At 51.4% G+C, this 18,992-nt stretch overlaps 2 protein-coding genes across 2 annotated transcripts; both read right to left on the bottom strand.

The window, feature by feature from the left end:
• Positions 1-3,496: 3,496 nt before the first annotated feature.
• C3H1orf52 (chromosome 3 C1orf52 homolog) lies at positions 3,497-5,889 on the bottom strand. The gene is made up of 3 exons (XM_086462924.1): positions 5,614-5,889; positions 5,288-5,501; positions 3,497-4,047 (listed from the first exon to the last, which is right to left on the bottom strand). The coding sequence occupies exons 1-3, from the start codon at positions 5,887-5,889 to the stop codon at positions 3,965-3,967; spliced, it is 573 nt and encodes a 190-aa protein (XP_086319050.1). The 3' UTR covers positions 3,497-3,964.
• A 1,212-nt stretch (positions 5,890-7,101) lies between these two features.
• On the bottom strand, positions 7,102-14,516 carry BCL10 (BCL10 immune signaling adaptor). Its single transcript, XM_086462860.1, has 3 exons — positions 14,439-14,516; positions 10,452-10,740; positions 7,102-9,381 (listed from the first exon to the last, which is right to left on the bottom strand). Exons 1-3 carry the CDS (start codon positions 14,514-14,516, stop codon positions 9,014-9,016), a joined length of 735 nt encoding a protein of 244 aa, XP_086318986.1. The 3' UTR covers positions 7,102-9,013.
• Between the last annotated feature and the right edge of the window lie 4,476 nt (positions 14,517-18,992).

Below are 18,992 nucleotides of genomic sequence, written 5' to 3'. Positions count from 1 at the left end.
CGATTTCTTGTTCCTAATCATATGATTTACAAGCTTTTAGAAAGCAGTCCACTGCTACCAACACATTTGTCTCAGGATCCATTCCCTGAGACTCCCATGTCCCACAGGAAGCCTCCTGAGCAATGAAAACACTCCATTTCTTTCAGCAATTTTCTGTATTTCGCCAATATTTTACTCTACAGAAATCCCCCTTTTGTTTCAGTCTTGACACCTAGAGAGAGCTGCAGACTGCCTCGCTGATCGCCGTCTCTCGTTGCGGCATTCTTTAAACGTCGCCTTAGTCAGCGCATCCGGAGAACGCCGTTGGCAGCAACGGAATCGGATTTCTCAGCAAGGTGCCTCCATTTGCTCAAGGCTTTTCTAAACACATCCCGTGCCAGTCGTCTTTTTGAGACCTTTGTTTTCCTCTGTAAGTTTTGCCCTCCTGTGAATTAGAGAGAAAGGAGTCGGCGCCTCCTCCTGAGCACGCCTGGGCAGCCATTTCCACACTGTTCCTGGCAGAGCCACTAGCTGGTCAACAAGCTCATCTCCGTAGGGCCCCAGTACAACCACCCCTGTGCCCAGCCCTGATGGTGCTGGGCTTTTTCCAGCGATTTAGAAACCAACCTTTTAGATTTTTCCACTCTAACGAGTAATTGTGGGTGTCCTTAAGCATTTTCCCTCAAAAGGGAGACGCTGAACAGCCGTAGCCATTGCCAAGGGGTCCCTTTGGGGGACACGCTGCATTTCCCTGGATTCCCTCTCAGATTGGCAGCCTTAAGCTGATCACAAACCACTTGTACGTGAATCGGTTCTCCAACAGCGTTAGCGTGCATCAAGCTGTCGCACGGGAACGGCAGAGAGACGGAGGGATGCCCTGCAACAACCTCTCCGTTAGCGTTTCTGCCAGCCATGAAAGCCATTAGCCCCCACAGCTGTACTCCTACACCGACCTGAATCCTTCTTTTCCAGATCATCCTGCTTTTCTTGGAAATCCAAGTAACGGAGCTGCTATTGTGCCAGCATCCGGCGGCACCACAATGAGTTCGTTGCAAACTGCCTTGCAGCCACCGTTTGTCCAATCTTTACAAATTTTAAAGAGAATTTTCTCAAATCCAACTTGTACGCATTTTTTTACTGCCTTTTGTCCCCCGTTACGCATAATGATCGTCATCACATTTGATTCACCAGAAAAACAGTGCAATGATGAGTTAATAGAGGGCTAATTTTCAGAGCAGATCTTGCCCATTTGTCAGCAGGGTGTATGTTCGTTGCCACCATCTCCTCTTGAAAGGCAAGCCAGGATAAACTGTTCTCTAGCCAGAGATTTTGTGAACATCTGAGCTACCAGTTTAAACTCAGTAAGCATTCACTAACACATTTCACAGATCTGATGCACAGAGTAGCCAGTTTTTCATTATTAGCTGCCCAAACCTGAAGAAAACCTACCAGTCTGTTTCTTGTTCCACCAAGAGTTGTCCTTCAGCTTCTTCAGTCTTTCCCTCTTCTACTTTCAGAACAAATGGGAAAAACCTTCTGATTGCTCATTTCTTCACACTGATCAGCTTCCTTTAAGCCCTGCATCATTATCAATTTTTCTTGGTTCGTACTCTGGGTCACGTCTCCTAATCATGCAAGACGGAGAAGACTTGAATCTTTTTTGTGTGCCCTGTACGTCAAGAAATCTTCCGAGTTGCTTCAGAAGCTGCAGCACTAGCAGCTCACTTCTCTCACCGTCTTCTCCTGAAGATGAGGCACTGAAGCAACCTATGAAAAAAACCTTCCAGCAGCAGAACCGGTCCACCCAGGTAACTCGGCTTCAGCCAGGCTCTCGCAGCCTCGTTTCAGATGTCTTAACTTAAGAAGAAGAAGCATAGTTGCTCTTGCCATTTCTCCTGAATAGGGAAGCTGCCACAGCCACTGCTTACAATGAAGATTTCCTCAACCTGTAAATAATACAATTAATCATTCTTCTCCCAGATTAGCCACGCTGGTTTTCTCGTTGGAAACCGAGTGTGAACTCCAACACAACTGGATACCACGTACATCACACGATCTGAAAGCAAAAGGAGTGATTAGCGTGGCAACTTCCTGAGCTGCCCCGCAGAACAGCACAGCGAACAATGCAAGGACAAAAGCCTCCTTGGTCACAGCAGCTGTGGGAACGCATCCCATTTCCAGAGCTGGTGGCATTCACCTTCGGCTGTGACGCGCTTCAGGGAGCAGCACTTCAGCAGCAAACGGAATTACCGTTAAGACCTGAGCACTAGGCAGCCCCTTGAACTGGGAACTTCACACCAAATCCTTCAGATTTCAAGAAACGGCACCATTCACCCCACATAACCCTGGAATAAATTCTGTACACACAGGGTAGCAGAGGCAGATTGCCCAAGAAGGATCTTGTGGGACATAGTACAATCTGCAGCTGGCTGCCCGGACACAAACCGAACCTTTGGGAAAGTGTCCCAACATCTGATTTTCATCTTGCTGCTGTTCCCTCCCTTCAGCTCTCCAGGCCAGCTACGGTACAAACACCTTCCTGCCAAAAAAGCAGCATAAGCACTCTTTTTTTTCCTGCCACATCCTCTGAAGATCAGCACCTTCAGCCTCGCTACATTAGGACAGCAGACACGGAGAAAACAAAAACCCAAACCAGATTCGAGCGAGCCTTTTCGCCCAGAGACTTTACATTCAGCACTCCGAGAAAAACATCCTTCCTTTCTTTGGAAGCAAAGCTCACAGAAACCGCTTGAGCTCAGATGACCAGGACCAAGAGAGCAGCTGCCCGAGTAGCTTGTGACAATCCACGTCGTGAAGGGGATGATGTGGGGCAGCACTACCTGCACAGAGACAGCTTCTCCCGCAAGAGAACCGGTCTGCATTAGATGATAACTTTTAGTGGCATTTTCACACTTTTAGAGTGAGGGAGAATTTACGTTAGCTTTCCAAAGCCAAGCGCGGGCACTTACAGTCTCTCGCTAATCTCACTGCAGATTTCCTAAGGCAACAGGTGCTTTATTTGAAAATAAACCTACAGCAACTCTCCCTCCAACCCAGCTTTGCGGGTGCCCTTTCATACACAGACCCACACATCCCTGCAGCAGCGTGTCACCAACGTACCACATATCGAGCAGCACTCTGCGAAGGTTACCAGCTGTCTGAGCTGAAATAAATACCATTTGGCAGTAAAGACTATCGCGGCTTTGTCATCATTTTTTTCCCCCCCACATAAATCCTTAGATTCTGTTTTTCATTTTTAGGGAGATTAAATGCTTCAATTCTTCCTGCATCAGTCTCAGGTTTCACTGATGCAGATCACGCAACACCAACACTAATGATCAAATATTAAGCTCCACTATAAAGTCCACGTTTTTTTTCCAGCTTGCGCTTGTATATTTATTACAAACAAAACCCTGAGGCATCTGTTGTGTCACAAGAAATACATCACTGGAACGCGTACAGCACGGAGTTCATCCCTCCTCTTCACCACGCAGGCGATGCAGGATTTACACCGCAGGCGTTTTCAAACGTAGTTTTATTCCAGTGGCCTATTTGCAGTCTTTACATACATTTCAAACCAACATTATGCAAACATATCACAGGATAGTACTTAAAGAGTCTTTAGTATATACTCCTTTATAAAAGGGTTTGACACAATGGAGAAGTGAGGCCAGAGCAGCTCACGTTACCAGGTTTCTTGATAAACAAAATACCACGAAGCCCTGTAACCCGCCTAAGCACAAGTATCCATCACGACGGATCCCTCTTTTAAATAAACAAGTTTCCATTTTGTTCTGCAGATGAGTTTCCACCACGACACTGTCCATTTCACGTTGTGCTTTCCAAAAGGCAAGCTGACTACAGAAACGAAGCTCCCTACCCGACAGGAGAGGGAAATTCAGTAAACATGTATTTGTTTCCCATTCCAGCAGAGGAATCCAAGTTCGCTGAAATCCTCCCGATGGCTAAATCCGGCACGCCACGCTCACACCTTCTTCTTCTTTCCCTGCTCCCCAGAGTCTAGTTTACGTTTCTTAGCGGAGGCTGGTTCATCATCTTTTTCACCATCTTTAAACAAAAGACAGGTTAATCGAAGTCAGCAAAGCCCGTATCTTTGTCTTAAACACCAGCTTCACCTCAGAACAACTGATTTAACCACATCTGAGACGCCCGGACAAAAGACGGGAGTATTAACTGACAACATCCTCATTTTTGGAATGTGGAAAATGTGGACAGAACAGAAATGGTTACTTGTTAGTACTACGACAGGCCATTGAGAGAACTAGGAAGAGGCCTTGTTATAGCTACAGTACAGTACCTGTCCTAAAAAAAAAAAAAAAAAATATTTGAATAGCTAAGACAAAGAGCTAGAAAATGACATCTTAGAAGCACGAAGTAATGTCAAGGTCAAGTAACAGTTTATCTTCTTCGTCTCTGGATGAAGGCTGACTACACGAAATGGCAGGGGGAAGCATACAGAACAGATGGAGCAAGACAGAGACAGAAAAACTGCCATGGGGGAAGGAACACCCAGAAACAAAAAAAAAAAAGGAGCAAGACAGCAAAACCCCTTCCTTTTGAAAAGGTTGGGGACAACTTTACTGGTGAACCAAAACGCTATTGTGTGATCTGAAAGCCCAGAATTTCTTCAGGTTTTTTTCTCTTGGTTGTTACTGGCTATTTGCTTTCTCCAGGAATTTAAAAAACAAGCAAGCAAACAAAAGTAATTCTCCCTCCTGTCAAATACTTCTCTGCTTCACTGATTACCACTACAGCGTGTTCCACGATGAAAAGTGAAAGGACAGTAATTATTTTCTTCAGTAACCTGTCACATGGGCATTCTACTGAATTCCCCTCTCACGCCCCAAGTTTTGCAAACATTATAAAAATAACCTGACCTACCCCTACCCCCTGGGGTCAAGACAGCAGCGCTTCAAGAAGATCTCATACCGCTTTCTGTCTGAACCGCTTTCTGTCTGAACTGTACCACGACGGAGCCTCTTCCTTTCCTACAACCACGGCCTCTTTAACCGTTCCCTGCCCACGACAGGGGCAGGGGAGCAGGGTCGTTGCTGCGGAGTCCCAGTTAACTCCAGGAAAACCAGAACACCCGCGCTGAAGCCCGACCGACCCCGCAGCCCACGCTCGTTCTGCCCTCGAGCAGCAGCAGACGCAGACGAGGCCCAGCAGAAAATCCTCCGGGTGCTGGGCGGGGGGGGGACACGTCTCCAGAACCACCGCACCCCCCCCCCAATTCACCCCCCTTCGCCACGAAGCGAAGCAGAGCTGCCTTCGGCCAGGACCTCACCCGATTCCAGGGGCTCCTGCTCCCGCTCCTCCTCCGGCAGAAACCGGGCCTTGCCGCCCTGCCGGGGCGCGTCGTCGCCGTTGTCCTCGTAGATGTTGGACCATTTGATGGCCATGTCGAGGGCTGGGGGCGGCGGGGGCTTCTTCTCAGGTGGGCTGTAGCTCTCCGGCGGGGGGACGGCGTTGTTTTTCCACACCTTGAACTCCTTGGGGGGCTGGAGGAGAGACAAGCAGGGGGAAGCATCGCACCTCGCAGCGCACCCCCCCCCCCCCCCCCCCTTCCACCGCACCGACCCACCCTACCCGCCTCTCCCCCGGCCCCCGCACCTCCTCGGGCGCCCGCAGGACGCGGCTCTCCCAGTCGATCTGCTTGTTGAGCGGGTTGTAGAGGAAGGCGGGCGGCTGCGACACCCGACGGAAGAGCTCGTCGGGCGGCGGCAACCGCGGCCGCCGCCCAGGGCTGTCCCCCCCCGCCGCCGCGCCGCCGCCGTCGCCCCTCCCGGCCTGGCGCTGGTCGGGCTGGGGCTCGTCGGTCTCCGAGTCGGAGCTGGAAGTACCGTAGGCCGCGAAATAACCCAGCGGATCCTCTCCCTCCGCCGCCATGGCGGGGCCTGCCGCCGCCACGCACCGCCCGCACGGAAACCGGGCCCGCGCCGAGGGTTCCGGCCTCCGCAGCACCCGGGCTCGGCGCTGGGGGTGTGGGGGGAACCCTGGGGGTGTTTGCGGGCGGGTGGGGGGAGGGGTGTCCCCGTTTGTACACGGCGAAGAGAGAGCCGGGGGAGGAGGAGGAGGAAGAGGAGGACGCGGAGGAAGAGGAGGACGCGGAAGAGGAGGACGCGGAGGACGCGGCTGCCCTGGCCGCGGCCGCGCTGGGGTGCGCAGGGCTCACCCCCCCCCCCCCCCGGCCTCGGAGGTTTCTCCCTCAGTGACCGTAGACAGAGAGAATCAGACCCGAAACCGAGCCGCCCTCCCTTCCTCCTTCTTTACACCTTCGCCTTCGAGCCTCAGCTAAGCCCGGGTAAAGCTCCAAGCATCACCCACCCAGCGCCTCAGCGCTCACCCAGCCTGGCTTTACCGAAAGGGATTTTTCAAATCTGTTGGGAAAAAAGTTTGTACCAGACTCCTCTCATCAACGAGGCCCGCAGAGCTGGTTTTGCATCACCTAAAATACTCACTGGCGCTGTTCAGGTTGCTCAGGCCACCGAGGAAGGTCTAAGGAAGGGGGTTGGTTATTGTACGAACAACCCCTTTACTGCAGAGATACTGAATTGGGCGCAGCTGATGTCTCATCATCAATACTAGGAGAACCCTACACACAATGAAAACAACCACTGAAGGGAGCCTTGGTGGTTGCTGCAACATTTGCAAATCCTTTTCTTCGAGCCACGCTCCTCAGCGCTCACAGGTTTTGTTTCTCCCCCACTATTAAAAAAAAAAACCTTAAAAAAATCTTAATTTAAGAATGAAGTCAATACATTCATGGCTGGAAGCAACACTTCTCACATCTTTAAGCAGCTGAGCGACCGAGTCATTTGAAAAAAAAGCCAGAATCGAGTTAGCAACACTAGCCATGAACCACAGAAAGCGCAGTGAAGCAGCCGAGGTCGTAGTTTCACATGCGTGTTTTCCCTGTGCGCTGCTTCTTGATCGCAGTCCGACGGGCACAGGTGTTTCACACTGTCAGTCTTTCCACCAGAGACAATGAGAACAGAAGCCTCCCGCACACACAAAACCAAACCCACGCATGCAGATACTGGCAGGAGCTCCTCTTACAACCTCTGCACGCTAATAATGAGAGAGGCAGACAGGAAAACAGACAGTTCTACAAAAGAATTTATTCCAAAAGTTGTGATAAAAAAAATATTTCAGACTGTTAAAAAATGCAGGCTATAAACACGTGGTAAGGTAATACATTCATGTCAAGGCTGGGGTTGGCAGGGAGGGATCCCCGCGCCTCCGTGCTCCAACCGAGAGCTGCCGGGACGCCTCCACCCTGAGCCGATGCTTTCCTCCGTTTACAAGAAGGGACCCAAAGCCAAGCACAGCTCTGGGGGTGGTCACTCGGAGAAAGCTGGTTTCAGACATCCCGAGTAGGTGCCACAACAGTTCAAGTCGACAGAAGAGGGGGGATTTAAAGCCCACCCTTAATTTCACGTTGGAGAGCAGAATTTTGCTCGCATATTTAGGCACTTGACTTCCAGAGTTTTGTTGAAAAGCATTTTCACCGTCCCCACAGTCTATGACCTCAGGTGTACACACGAAAAACAAGGATTTTTACCAACACTGGACAGAAGCTCTCATCTTTATCAGACGTAGGCTACTCGTATACCAAGCACGGAGTGTAGTCAAACACTGCAGTTTATTTTAACCTACTTCCAAAACCAGAATAAACGTGAAAAAACCCCAACCCTTAGAGACTACACTGAGGTCCTGCAGATGGCCCATCTCCACAAGAGGAGAGCGCAGGGTCAGGAGTACCAGCCGGAATGGAATCACACGGCTACAGCACGAGAGCCAGAATGGTTTAAAGCCTTAAACACAAACCAACCCTCGGACGTACTGAAAACATCCCATCGCTGTCAAGTGTCGTGCTGCAGAAGGCTCTGCCAAGGAAGGGTTTGCCTTTGCCTGGTCATTGTAAAGTGATGACAGGCCACCTTGGCCAGTAGCAGCCTGCAGCTGGCGAGCAGCGTACGAGAGGAATACAGCACGGTACGCTGCGTCAAGAAATGAGAACCTTCCCATGGTGAAACAGTTTAAAATGCATTTGACTCCACAAACAATTGGGAACGTAAACCCGGCCATCTGCTTTGAGTGCAGCGTTTCCAAGAGTCCCTCAGGTGCGGATCCTTCCCTGCTCCAGGACTTCTCTGCTGACCTACCGGGACGAGGTTTGCTCCTTATCACCATTCCTCAGCCACCTTTTCTGACAGCCCACGTGGCGCTGCTACAGCAGTTTACATTCCTTTCCCAGTACTAACGAGAATTTAAAGTGCATCTCAAATCGGAAATCTCTAACGAACGTAGGAGAACGCTATGCTAAGCCTTGGGGAAGTGTATTTGCCAACTGAAATCCCCGCGACACCGAGCGCCTTCTGCTTTACTAGCAGGACAAAGTTCAGACAACGAAGAGGCTTCTTGCAATTAAGCACAGCTACAGATTTGGCCAGATTTGGGGTGTTTTGGGAGCTGCACGCACATACACACAGGGCAGAATTTATCCTACAGAGAAACATTTAATTTGGTAAATGAGTTTAAGCTTTTTTTGTAAGTGAATTTACGCTTTTAGTTCAGAACAGTTTTTCAACACCCAATCCTTTTCCTAACCGTCTTTCCCAATTCACCCGCCGCAGAAACACTACGAAAAGCAGATTTTTAAGTTTCTAAGAAGTGTTTTTCCTAGGAAGGAAAAAAAATCCCATCTGTTCTACAACTGCAGCTTAAATATCTGCAGGTAAATGTGAAGTCTTAAATACACTGGATTAAAAACGAAACCTTTGCTGGTATAAAGCCATGATCTTTTGAAGAAAAAGCTCCCTAAAGAACATAAAATGAAACAGCTCCAGAGACACTCAACTAAAAAAAAGACTAATTCCTCCCTAGAAACAGTAAATAGCACAGATTGTTTCCTCTGATTTTGCTAGTTTGAAAACGGTTTTTTTAACCCTCGTAAGACATCACAGAGAGCTTCAGTCCCATTCGGCTGAACGGGCAAAAGTCACTACGTTCACTGGGGCTGAAGAGAACGTGACCTTAAAGGCAAGAAGCAATTGTCACTGGAGCTAGTACGGGGCTCCTGCTGCTCCGACTGGAGCTCCGGGGGGAGCGGGGGTGCCCCGGGGTCTCCGGGCCCTGGGAGGGTGGCCGAGAAAACAGCGCTCTCCGCGTGCCCCATCTCCGCCACCGGCAGATTCATCGAGTGGAGAGAGACGGCGGACACGAACGCGGCGGTGCTATAATCTTCTTCCGGGTGATGGATCGGGGTCGATTCCTGGTCTTTCGTTTTATCCAAAAAATTAGACTCGTCAGAGTATGACCTAGAAAGATTGTTCGTTCCTCCGTACAGCGAGGTCATGCACGTGCTGCAGCTGAGACCTACGGCAGAACACAGAGACTGGGTTGAATGACGACCTGGCGGCTGCGGCGCTTAAAACCGCTCTGATTTGCTACCAGTAAACGGCCAAAGACCAGTTGTCTGTATTTTTAACGGACGAACCCCTTCACCTCACCTTTGTCTGCATTTTGAACCCCTTCACCTCACCGCCATCCCTCGGGACACCGTGAAACGCGCACGCCGTTATCTAGGCCGACGGGAGGGGTTCCTCCGTCTCTCCGCGTCAGCTACCGCTCGACAAAGACGCTCCACATTCCAAGTGTCACTTCAGGAGGTCGCCCCGGGCCTCTGGCCCGTCTTTTGACGGGTCTCTCCCACTGTGCTCTCCAAACTTTTAAAAAGCTTCAGCTGCGCGGCTCTACTCCGCAGCGGACCGCACTGCGGGCTGTTTCATGACGCCAGAGAAAACTTGAGGCCTTGCACCTCTTCTGCCTTTATCTCTCCTTGGATGGGTGTGGAAGGGGAAGTAACGTTTTTGGCTCAGAAGGATCACACTTTATTTATCTCCCTTAAAACACTTACGGTCCCTTCCAGCCTCACGCGTATGAAACAACCCGCGCGTGCGCTCCCGGCGCCTACCGTTAAGCTCTGGCACTGAAGGCGCACGGGAGAGCTCCCCGCAGGCTGCGCTCGCTGCCTCCTGCCGGGGCGCAGAGTTTACCGAAACCAGAGCCTCCTGCCCCTGCAGGGAAGGGCTTCAAGAGAAACGCACGATGGCAGACAACCGCGCCTTTCAGTTCTGAGGTAGACCCTGGCAGAGAGCAAACCCAGAATGCCGAGGCAGGCTCCGCCCGGCAGAGCTTTTGCTGTTTGTTCCTTACGATGCCTTCGGAGAATAAAAAGGCAAAGCCACGATACATGCCCGAGGATCCGAAACCCAAACTGCTGGTGTTTCCAAGAACGTTGTCCCAAACTCCAGAGCAAGCAAAAAAAAAAAAACAACCCAATAACCTGTACTAAGAAACATGATTTAAAGAATTATTGAACTTTAATTTTGCAGACCCTGAAAATACAATTTCTGTCTTAGGAACTTTTACTATAAACTTCTCACCTTTGAGAGCTTCAAGTTTTTCGTTCTTGACTTTCAACACGACATCAGTTATCTTTTCTAGCAGGAAGTTTTGCGTTCTTTCTCGCCTGATAGATTCAATCAAAGCATCTAGTCCCTTCGGGTTTTCCGCTAAGTAGTCCAATAACTTCCCAGTTTTTTTCCTACTGGAAGATCGAGACGAAATTTCTTCCGTGTCCTCTCTAGTGAGGATTTTCTTTGAACGCAGGTAATCAAAGTGTCTCTCAGCTATGATTTTATCGCACAGGTAAGGGCGCATCCTTTCTAAAGCCTGCAAAACAAAACAGACCAGCGTTAGCCCATCCTCCTGTCTGTTGTGTTTGAAACCTGTTGGTTTTGATACGGGTTAATGCAACAGTTTTGGAAGCTGCCACCGTGTTACTTTGCAGAAATTCTTCTCAGTGTAAAAAACTAAATCGCTGTAAATGTTATCTAATGTATTTATCCCTTTTGTTAGTTTTCTTGGGAGCGAACTCGGGAGTTTTAATGCCAGCAGTAAGGTGAATACTTACTGAAAACGTTAATTACATCACGTCTGTGGTTATCACATCACAGCGCAGTCACCCAGTAAAAACGAAAAGAAATGACACCAGCACAACACGGCAGCACCTACTCACTTCGCCTACAGACACGCTCCTTCTCACCGACTACCGCGCCACCGCTTCGAGCTCCTCCTTGGAAGATCAAGTGTCCTCTCCTCTACTGACCAGGTCATTTTCAGTTACCAAAACCACCCCCTGCTCTCCCTCCACCTTGTCCAGAGGGTCTATACAAGCACAAACATCACCAAAACATGAATGATGTTCATCTTACTCCAACCTGTACAACAAGCCTGCCTGATATCGGCATCGAAACAGAATTAACGCCTGTGTTGACAACCCTCTGGTTTCAGTGGCTGCTGCCCTGCGAAGGCGAGACTCCCCAACAAACCTCTGGGCTGGACAAACAAGCTCCCAGGTCACAGACCACCACAACACCGGCGGCTTCCCCCGCCAACCTTTTTCACTGCACGGAATTACACAAGAAGTCAAGACACCCACGAGCTGAATAGCAGTGATGTGAAAAAAGCTAAGCCCCCAAAGTGTCGTTTGATTCAAAAAAAAAAAAGACAAAAAACAATTTGAGAGCCGGAAGGAAAACCACTTTTACATTAAAAACGTAAAAGCAGCGTCCTGCTGGTCCTAACGATCGTCGTGATCCCCGGTGGGAAAAGCTTCCTGCACCTGGGATCTCAGGGCCGCCTTGGCGCCGCGGTGGTGGCTATCGATCTCTTCCCTCTCTTTGCTTCACTTTGGTGAAGAGATGGAAAGAAACAAAACTTCTTTCTTGAAGAAGGTTTTCAAATATCCTCCTGCTTTTCGAGACGGGAATCCATAACAGCTACATTTAAAAAATTAAAATCCGAAAATGTCTCTTTGCCTCATTGACCAGCTCAGCAGAGAGAAGCGGAGGAAAAGCTGGGTATAAAGAGGCACTTTAAGACAAATTATTTCCAACAGCAAAGTACTGCCTGGCACGCTGGCGCTAGGGAAAGCGCCACTAACTCCTAAGGAAGGAATTTCCCGGACTGCTCCGCTCAGCATGGCAGAGGCTCAGTGTCCTTCTCATCGCTCTTCAGGATCCCACAAGCGCTGAGCTCCCCGCAACCAGCCAGCGGTCACCCAGCCGGAGAAGAAAACGCCGGAGGAGCACGCACGGAAGAGAAAAGGCGGCTTTTGGCTGTAGACTATCACCCTCAGACTGAACACAACCCAAAGCTGTAAGGGTGCAGCTCCACGGGGGCCAGTTTAAGTGTCACACTCCCCACTGCTGCGTGTCCCTTCCCCTTGTACTGGGCGACGGGAGGAACCAGTCAGGAAATCAAACTGGTGCTTTTTCTTCCCCTCCCACAGCCAGATGAATCACCGGATCCAGCTTCACGTGCAGGCACGCTGGCACCAGCGGCGGCACAACAGCTACGACAAGAGCAGGAGAGAGCTTGCACCGACGTAGGCGGCTCCGGGACACATCCCAAGCGTCCAAGCGCCACAAGCCCACTGGATTTCTGCAGTTCCCGTGGAAATCTCATCCCACCGCCCGAAGGATCCCTCCACACCCTCTGAAACAGAAGCCAGTCTCCTTCAACGTGAGGAGAACAGAGCGAGTTGCTGTTGAGTAGGAAGACTCTTGTGTTTTGATTAACACCTTCCTGCAACGAGGCTTTCGCTGGATGAGCTCTACCGGTGCTGAGCTCCCCTCACCGGTTCACAGCTGGTAAGGGACAGAAAGCATAAACACGTTGGAACAGAAGCTTTAACTGTCCTTTGCTCTGCCCTATGATTTGGTACCTCCTTCCCAGCTCTCGAATGCGACTCCGACCTTCACAATTCCTCCTCCAGACAAGCGCACCCAGACCAAGTCAGCCCTGCAGGTCAGCTGCCACACAACGTACCCAGAACTCCCAGTAAAACAGCACCTCTGTGCGAAGGGATCCTCCCCCAGTGACCCCAACAGCTCGGGGAGCTCGCCCTGAGCCCGCGCATTGGGTCGTGAAGCCACAGCATTTAAAACCTGAGAGAAGAAGCTCCCAAGTCAGATTTATTGGATTGCATTTTGATGATAAAATAAAGGTTATTTCTACGCATTAAATTTCCACCCAGTCCTCCAATTACTACGGGAAACCCTGTAAGAGTAAGGGCTGAAGCGACGTGCGCGCGCTTCCGCGAGATGCAGCCACAAACTCAGTTGCTGACACAGATTCACACACAAATCATGTTTTATATATATATATACACACACATTCTCTGATTTAAGCAGTTCTTATCTTCTACTGGCGTAACGACCGGATGCCAACTACTGCAGTATTACCCTGTGGTTCCACAGAAGCGAGTAATAACTTGAAAAACACGCCTCACAAAACCATGACAAAGCATTTAAAGACTATTATGTACGCACAAAGCCAGTGAGAAACCAAAGCCAAACTCCAAACGCTCTTTATTGTCCTTTAAAGGAACAAAAAAACCCCAAATAAGTCAAGCGTAAGACACTGTAAATTACAAGCAGAAGCATAGGCGGTCAATAAATAATCGATAAACTGTGAGTTATTTTAATCAACCAATTGTTTGTGGAGGTTGGTTTGCTCATTGCTTGCTTCCCAGTCTAGCAAAGACAGAAATAAATCCAGGCGAATCAAGGTGAAGTCTTCCCTCAGATTCCAGAATAAATAGGGGGGGGGGGGGGGGGGGGGGGGGGGAGAAAATACCAGGAATATATAGAACAAAAAGTCTCAAAAAAAAAAAAAAAAAAGACTATTTAATCCAAATATTCATGCTCTCTAAGAGAGAATCTGATTAAGAGCAAGCGAAGCCCGTACATCTGCAGGTAACCTCTGGGTGCCACCTCAGCTGCTCACCACCTCTCCCAGCACTTCTAGGGCCCCCCAAAACCGACCCCTTGCTCCCGCGCCCTCAAAACGCGGCGAAGGCGACGCCCGCTCAGAGGAAAACTAAAGGAAACGGAACTTGACCGGCCCCAGGGTTCGGGCTCCGCCAGCCGTTATCAGCCTCACACCGGGAAACCCTCCCGCCTCAGTAAGGCAGGGGCGCGGGCTGCCCCTCCCAGCCCGTTCTGGGACCCCCCGCCCGCCCCCGCGGAGCCCGGGGGCCGCCCCCGGCACACGGGCCCTCCCGCCCCCGCGGAGCCCGGGGGCCGCCCCCGGCACACGGGCCCTCCCGCCCCCGCGGAGCCCGGGGGCCGCCCCCGGCACACGGGCCCTCCCGCCCCCGCCCGGCTCCGCGGAACCCACGCGCGGGCCCTCCCGTCCCCGCCCGCCCCCTGGGAAGGCGGCGGGGAACTCCCCGCTCCCGCGGCCCTCCCGCCGCCGCCGCCGGGCCCCCGGCTCTGACAGCGCTTCCGCTTCCCCCGCCCCGCGCCCCGGCCCTACCCCGCCGCCCCGCGCACCCGGGTCTCCCGGCCCAGCCCGCCACTTACATCCTTCTTCACCTCGGCCATCTCATCCTCCGTCAGCAGCCGCCCCGCAGCCCCCGAGCCCGAGGCCGGGCCTTCCATAGCGGAAACCCCGCACCCGCCGCCGCCGCCGCCGCTGCGGAAACCCGCCGAGGGCAGCGCTTCCGCCCCGCGCCCCGCCCACTCCCGCTAGGCCCCGCCCAGCACTCGCCTAGCAACCAATGGGCCCTCAGGGAAGGCACTCCGCCCTCCCCCCCCCCCCCCGTGGGGCGGGCCTTCCGCCTTCCCCGGCGGAGGCGGCGGGGCGGGCGCTGCGGCGGGGCCTCGCTAGCGGGCGGGGGGCGAAGGGGGCGCCCCGGCTGTCCCTGCGGGCTTGAGACCCTGACACGGGAGGAGGAGAAGCGATCGAGACCGGGGAGAAGCGATCGCGACCGGGGTTTGCGGCCAGCGAGGCCAAACTACCCGTTTTAGGGCGTCTTGCGAAGCCCTTTTGCTCGCCGAAGTGCGATCGCGCTTCCAACAGCGGCGGCGACGGTGTCTGGTTCGGTGCCGGCGCTCCCAGCTCTTCCATAAATCCCGCCTGGACAGCAAAGGGCCTGCCCGGTTAAAAAAAAAAAAAAGAGACGACCCGTCACCGTTCTCACCCGGTTCCCGCGGAGCTGGGCGTTAAAACGGCAGCGCGCACCCAGCCGGCTCCGCTCCCCGCCGCTTCTGCCCCTGGAAAAGCCCCTCGCCCTCCAGCCCCGCTGGCGGCACACCTCTGCTCCCAGCCCGGAGCCTTCTGCGGGGTCACTGCCGCCCCGAGGAGCCCGTGTTTGCTTCTGCGGGGTGGCTGGATGTCTCCAAGCGCAGCCGTGCGCCTCTCAACATCTGAAATACAAAGCCCGTGAGTATTTACCCCCCGTTTTCCTGCTCCGAGGGCTGCAGGACAGGCCATTTATTTTTTTTTGAAGTGCCTACGTTGAGCCTCCCTAATCTGGGTGAAAGAGTTAAACCCCTGACAATCCCTGACTAAGATACATAAAAACTTTACTTGCGTTTTTCCTGAGTTTTTCTTCCCCTGCAAGGATGGCTTTAGGTATTTGCCAAGCAAAGCTGATAAATAGATAACATCTTGCCAAACATTAAGGAGACACAGCTCCAGCCATCAAGGAGACACCTCTAGTACACAACTGATGGTTACAAAAGGTTGTGTCAGAAAAGGGGCCCTGGCTTGTGCTCCAGACGGAGGATTCAACTCGTGGACAGGTGAGGAAGACTAGGAACGCTGGGAACTCATCACCATCAGACGGCCCTTCTCAGGAAATCTGATGAATACGTATGATTTTTGTGTATAGGAACTGATGCATTTTGCTAACCCCTTGGAGCACCTCTGGAAGGAGCTCTCCCCCTGTGCTGCCCAGCACCGTAATAAAGAATCCCTGCTGGATAACACCGAGTTGTCACTGAGTTTTCTTTGATTCATGGGGACGCGGACACGTGGAAACATTTCAGATTCCCCAACGCCTCCAGCGAGTTGATTGCGGCAAATCTGAGACAGACCCAGGCGTCTTCCCAGCCCCTGACTCCCACCCTTATTCATTAAACCAAACACCTTCCAGCTCCTCCTCTTCCAGGGGAGGTACACGGTAGACTTTTGCGACACCGCTGATCAAAACAGCTCTCGTGCGGTCTGGATTCGAGAGTATTTGTTAACGACCTCGCTCGGCGAGAGGCGCAGTTCGGAGCCACGCGGCGTCCGCAGGGTTCGCCTTCTGGATTCCCGAGCCATGTACGACACAAACCGAAAGGAATCCGCTCCAGCAAGAGCACGCGGGTAGAGAACACAAGAACGGAAAATATTTTAGCAGGGTTAATGCTGATAAACCCTAACAGGATTTAGTGGGCCAGGCAGCTGGAAGACGACCACTCTCAGCCAGGAACTAGTTTCGGGAGGTTAACGTCAGTTCAGTACGAAGGGGTGAGCCTCCATGAAAAGCCAGTTAGAGACAATTTCTTTCAAGGGAGCGGGGAAGATTTTGGGCGCCGCGTTGGCGTTACGAGCACGTGCACACGTCACGCCCACCTAGAATGAGTTTCTGCAGTGAAATTCCAAGTAAGCTTTGGAAACGGCCTACAACCCGCAGCTGTTCAAATCTTTCACAATTTGGTCCCAAAAAACGTTGCAACGCCGCCACAGCCGGTGAGAGGAGGTCGGTCGGCTTCTCAGAGCTGTGACTGGCTCTGGGTTTTCTCCCCCCTCTGCCCTCCTCGCTGAACCCCTCTCCAGGCTGCCTGTCCTTGCGGCAGAGCAGGGGCCTCTACCTGGGAGCTCCACGTGCTCCCAGCCCGTTCTGCCCCCTCGTCCTGACACAAGGGGCTGGATCCTGCCTCAGGACAAGCCCTTTTTTGGAGGGGGCAGGACCCCTGGGAGAGCGGCGGGGCTCTGCGCCCCCAATTCCCTAGGGAGGAGGAGGAAAGCTGCCGGGCAAAGAGAAGGGGAAGAGAGTTTGCTTCAGTTACAGATCCAGATTGAGGGCTTTGCCCAAACCAAACGGGAATCTGCAGGTACCGATGGCAGGTTTTCAACGACAGACCCCCAGCAATCAGCCTCCAGCTCGTGAGTTTTGGGGAGTGAGGTTGAGGAGAGCACCAGAATGTCCGCAGAGGCTGTGCCTGATGCTTTTTCGGCAGCGGAGACCGAGTTCGGGCTCCCGAGCGCAGAAATCTCTTACTTGCTGAAGCAATACCCTACAGCTAAATTTTGCAAAGGGTGCTCCTTTTCAAACGACTGTTGTGCCTTTGCTTTTGAAGGTTTTGATGTTCTGTGAGGAACTTCTCAATGTGGCAAGTGGGAGTGGCTTGTACAGCTTTGGTTAGTTTTAATTATTGCCATTTAGAAACAAAAAAATCAAGTAAATTGGTACCAACTCTCTCCTGTGGATAGGGGTAAACGATGACGCGTGTAAATGCAGTTTATTAACCACACCAAGCTCAATGTATCCACATCAGATGCAGCATGGAGTTAAAATATTAGTATAAAAGTGATAACTTTTAACTAGCGTAGTTAAATGAGTACAAAGGCCGTATTTAGATCAGCCCTAATGAAATCTTTCCTTGTCCCTGCTTCTCCAGCAAGAAGAGTATCAGACCGTGGTTTGTTTCAAGTCCTATCACGAGCAAAGCTGTGCAGTTTGGAAGTGAGGTAACTTCTGCTACAGATCCGTTAATTTATGTTGAGTTTCTTAAAAAAGTTGAAGCGACAGTAGCGAGGCCTTGAACGATCGAATCTTGGATTGCCACAAGGTGGCACTGGAGGCCCACGGGCACTCACACACACGTCCACGAAGCCTGGAGTCGCTGCATTGTCCCCCGAGGGATCCTTAATCCCAATATCATCACCTTAGGATCCCGGAGCACAAGGGTACCAGCAGAGATCAGCCCCACGGGCGCTCTCGGTAGCACACAACAAGCAGTATTTAGGTATAATACGTGTGACCGTGTGTCACGCTACCACAAAGTGACATCTGAGATGTAGCCGCCTCTCCTGCCATCCTGGGGGAGCACAGACACAAGAGCTCCGTGAACAACTTCACCGCAGAGGTCACCCCGCTCCACCTTTGCAGCCTCCCCTTCTGCAACTTACAGTAAACACAGGAACTGCAGAGAGAATCCCACAGGGCAGCGACAGCCGTTGGGTTATCTCGGACGAGAACCAAATTTAGTCCCAACCGCTGCACCCAGGGCCCACAGGCAATATCCCCCCCTGTGGTTCTAAACCGAGGGGTCTAAACCCACGATTTGTCTTTAAAGAGGCAAGGTTTCGTCCAACAGGCTTAAAGGTTCTAGCACTAGTGTCTATAATTGGCTTTATTTCTAGGCATGTAACAAGCTTCCAAATGAAAAGACGGCATGGAACGGCGTTCAATTAAATGCAGATGCTTTCGGTTTCAAAACAAGAGACAGAAACGACCCGGTGCACAGTACAACTGACACTTTATTCCTTCATGACGGGGATATATAGTATTGAAACTGCAAGAGTCACCAAAAAGAAGAAAAAAAAAAAACCAAAACCAACCAAAAAAATCAAAGTGCAAACCTCTATCAGAACAGATTATGGAATGTATTGATGCTTTTGGCACAAAAAGTGGGGAACTATATACCGTGACAAGGTTTTGAGTTGAACGGAATGCAACACTGCTGTGTTCAGTAGTCGTACTTGTGCATTGCACAACAATACAATGTAAACCAGCGACTAACACAATTCACATGCGACTCTGTACAAGTTACATCCTATGTCCAGTTAAAACTTTTCTGAAAATCCAGCGGTATTTTGTTCACGATCACTTAACAAACACCGTTCTTTGAGCAGTCTCATCTTTTCAGCTTCCTCAGGGATAAAAGCAAAAAGAGGGGAAATCTTAAATTGAAAATTCTCTTCCCCAAATGGTTCCATGTGGATGTTTTCCTTCAAAGAAATTTGGCTCTGACTTCATTGAGGTGATGTGCAAGAAGCTGAATGAAATCAGAAGCTGATTTTTTTTCCAAATTTCATCTCCAATCTGCCGTGAACCAACAGCATTCTGTGCAGTGACTTTG

The sequence above is a fragment of the Leptosomus discolor genome, chromosome 3, assembly GCF_034619465.1.
Source record: "Leptosomus discolor isolate bLepDis1 chromosome 3, bLepDis1.hap2, whole genome shotgun sequence".
Taxonomy (NCBI): domain Eukaryota; kingdom Metazoa; phylum Chordata; class Aves; order Leptosomiformes; family Leptosomidae; genus Leptosomus; species Leptosomus discolor.
Note: the sequence above shows the minus strand (reverse complement) of the source record. Positions and strands in the feature narration are given on the sequence as shown.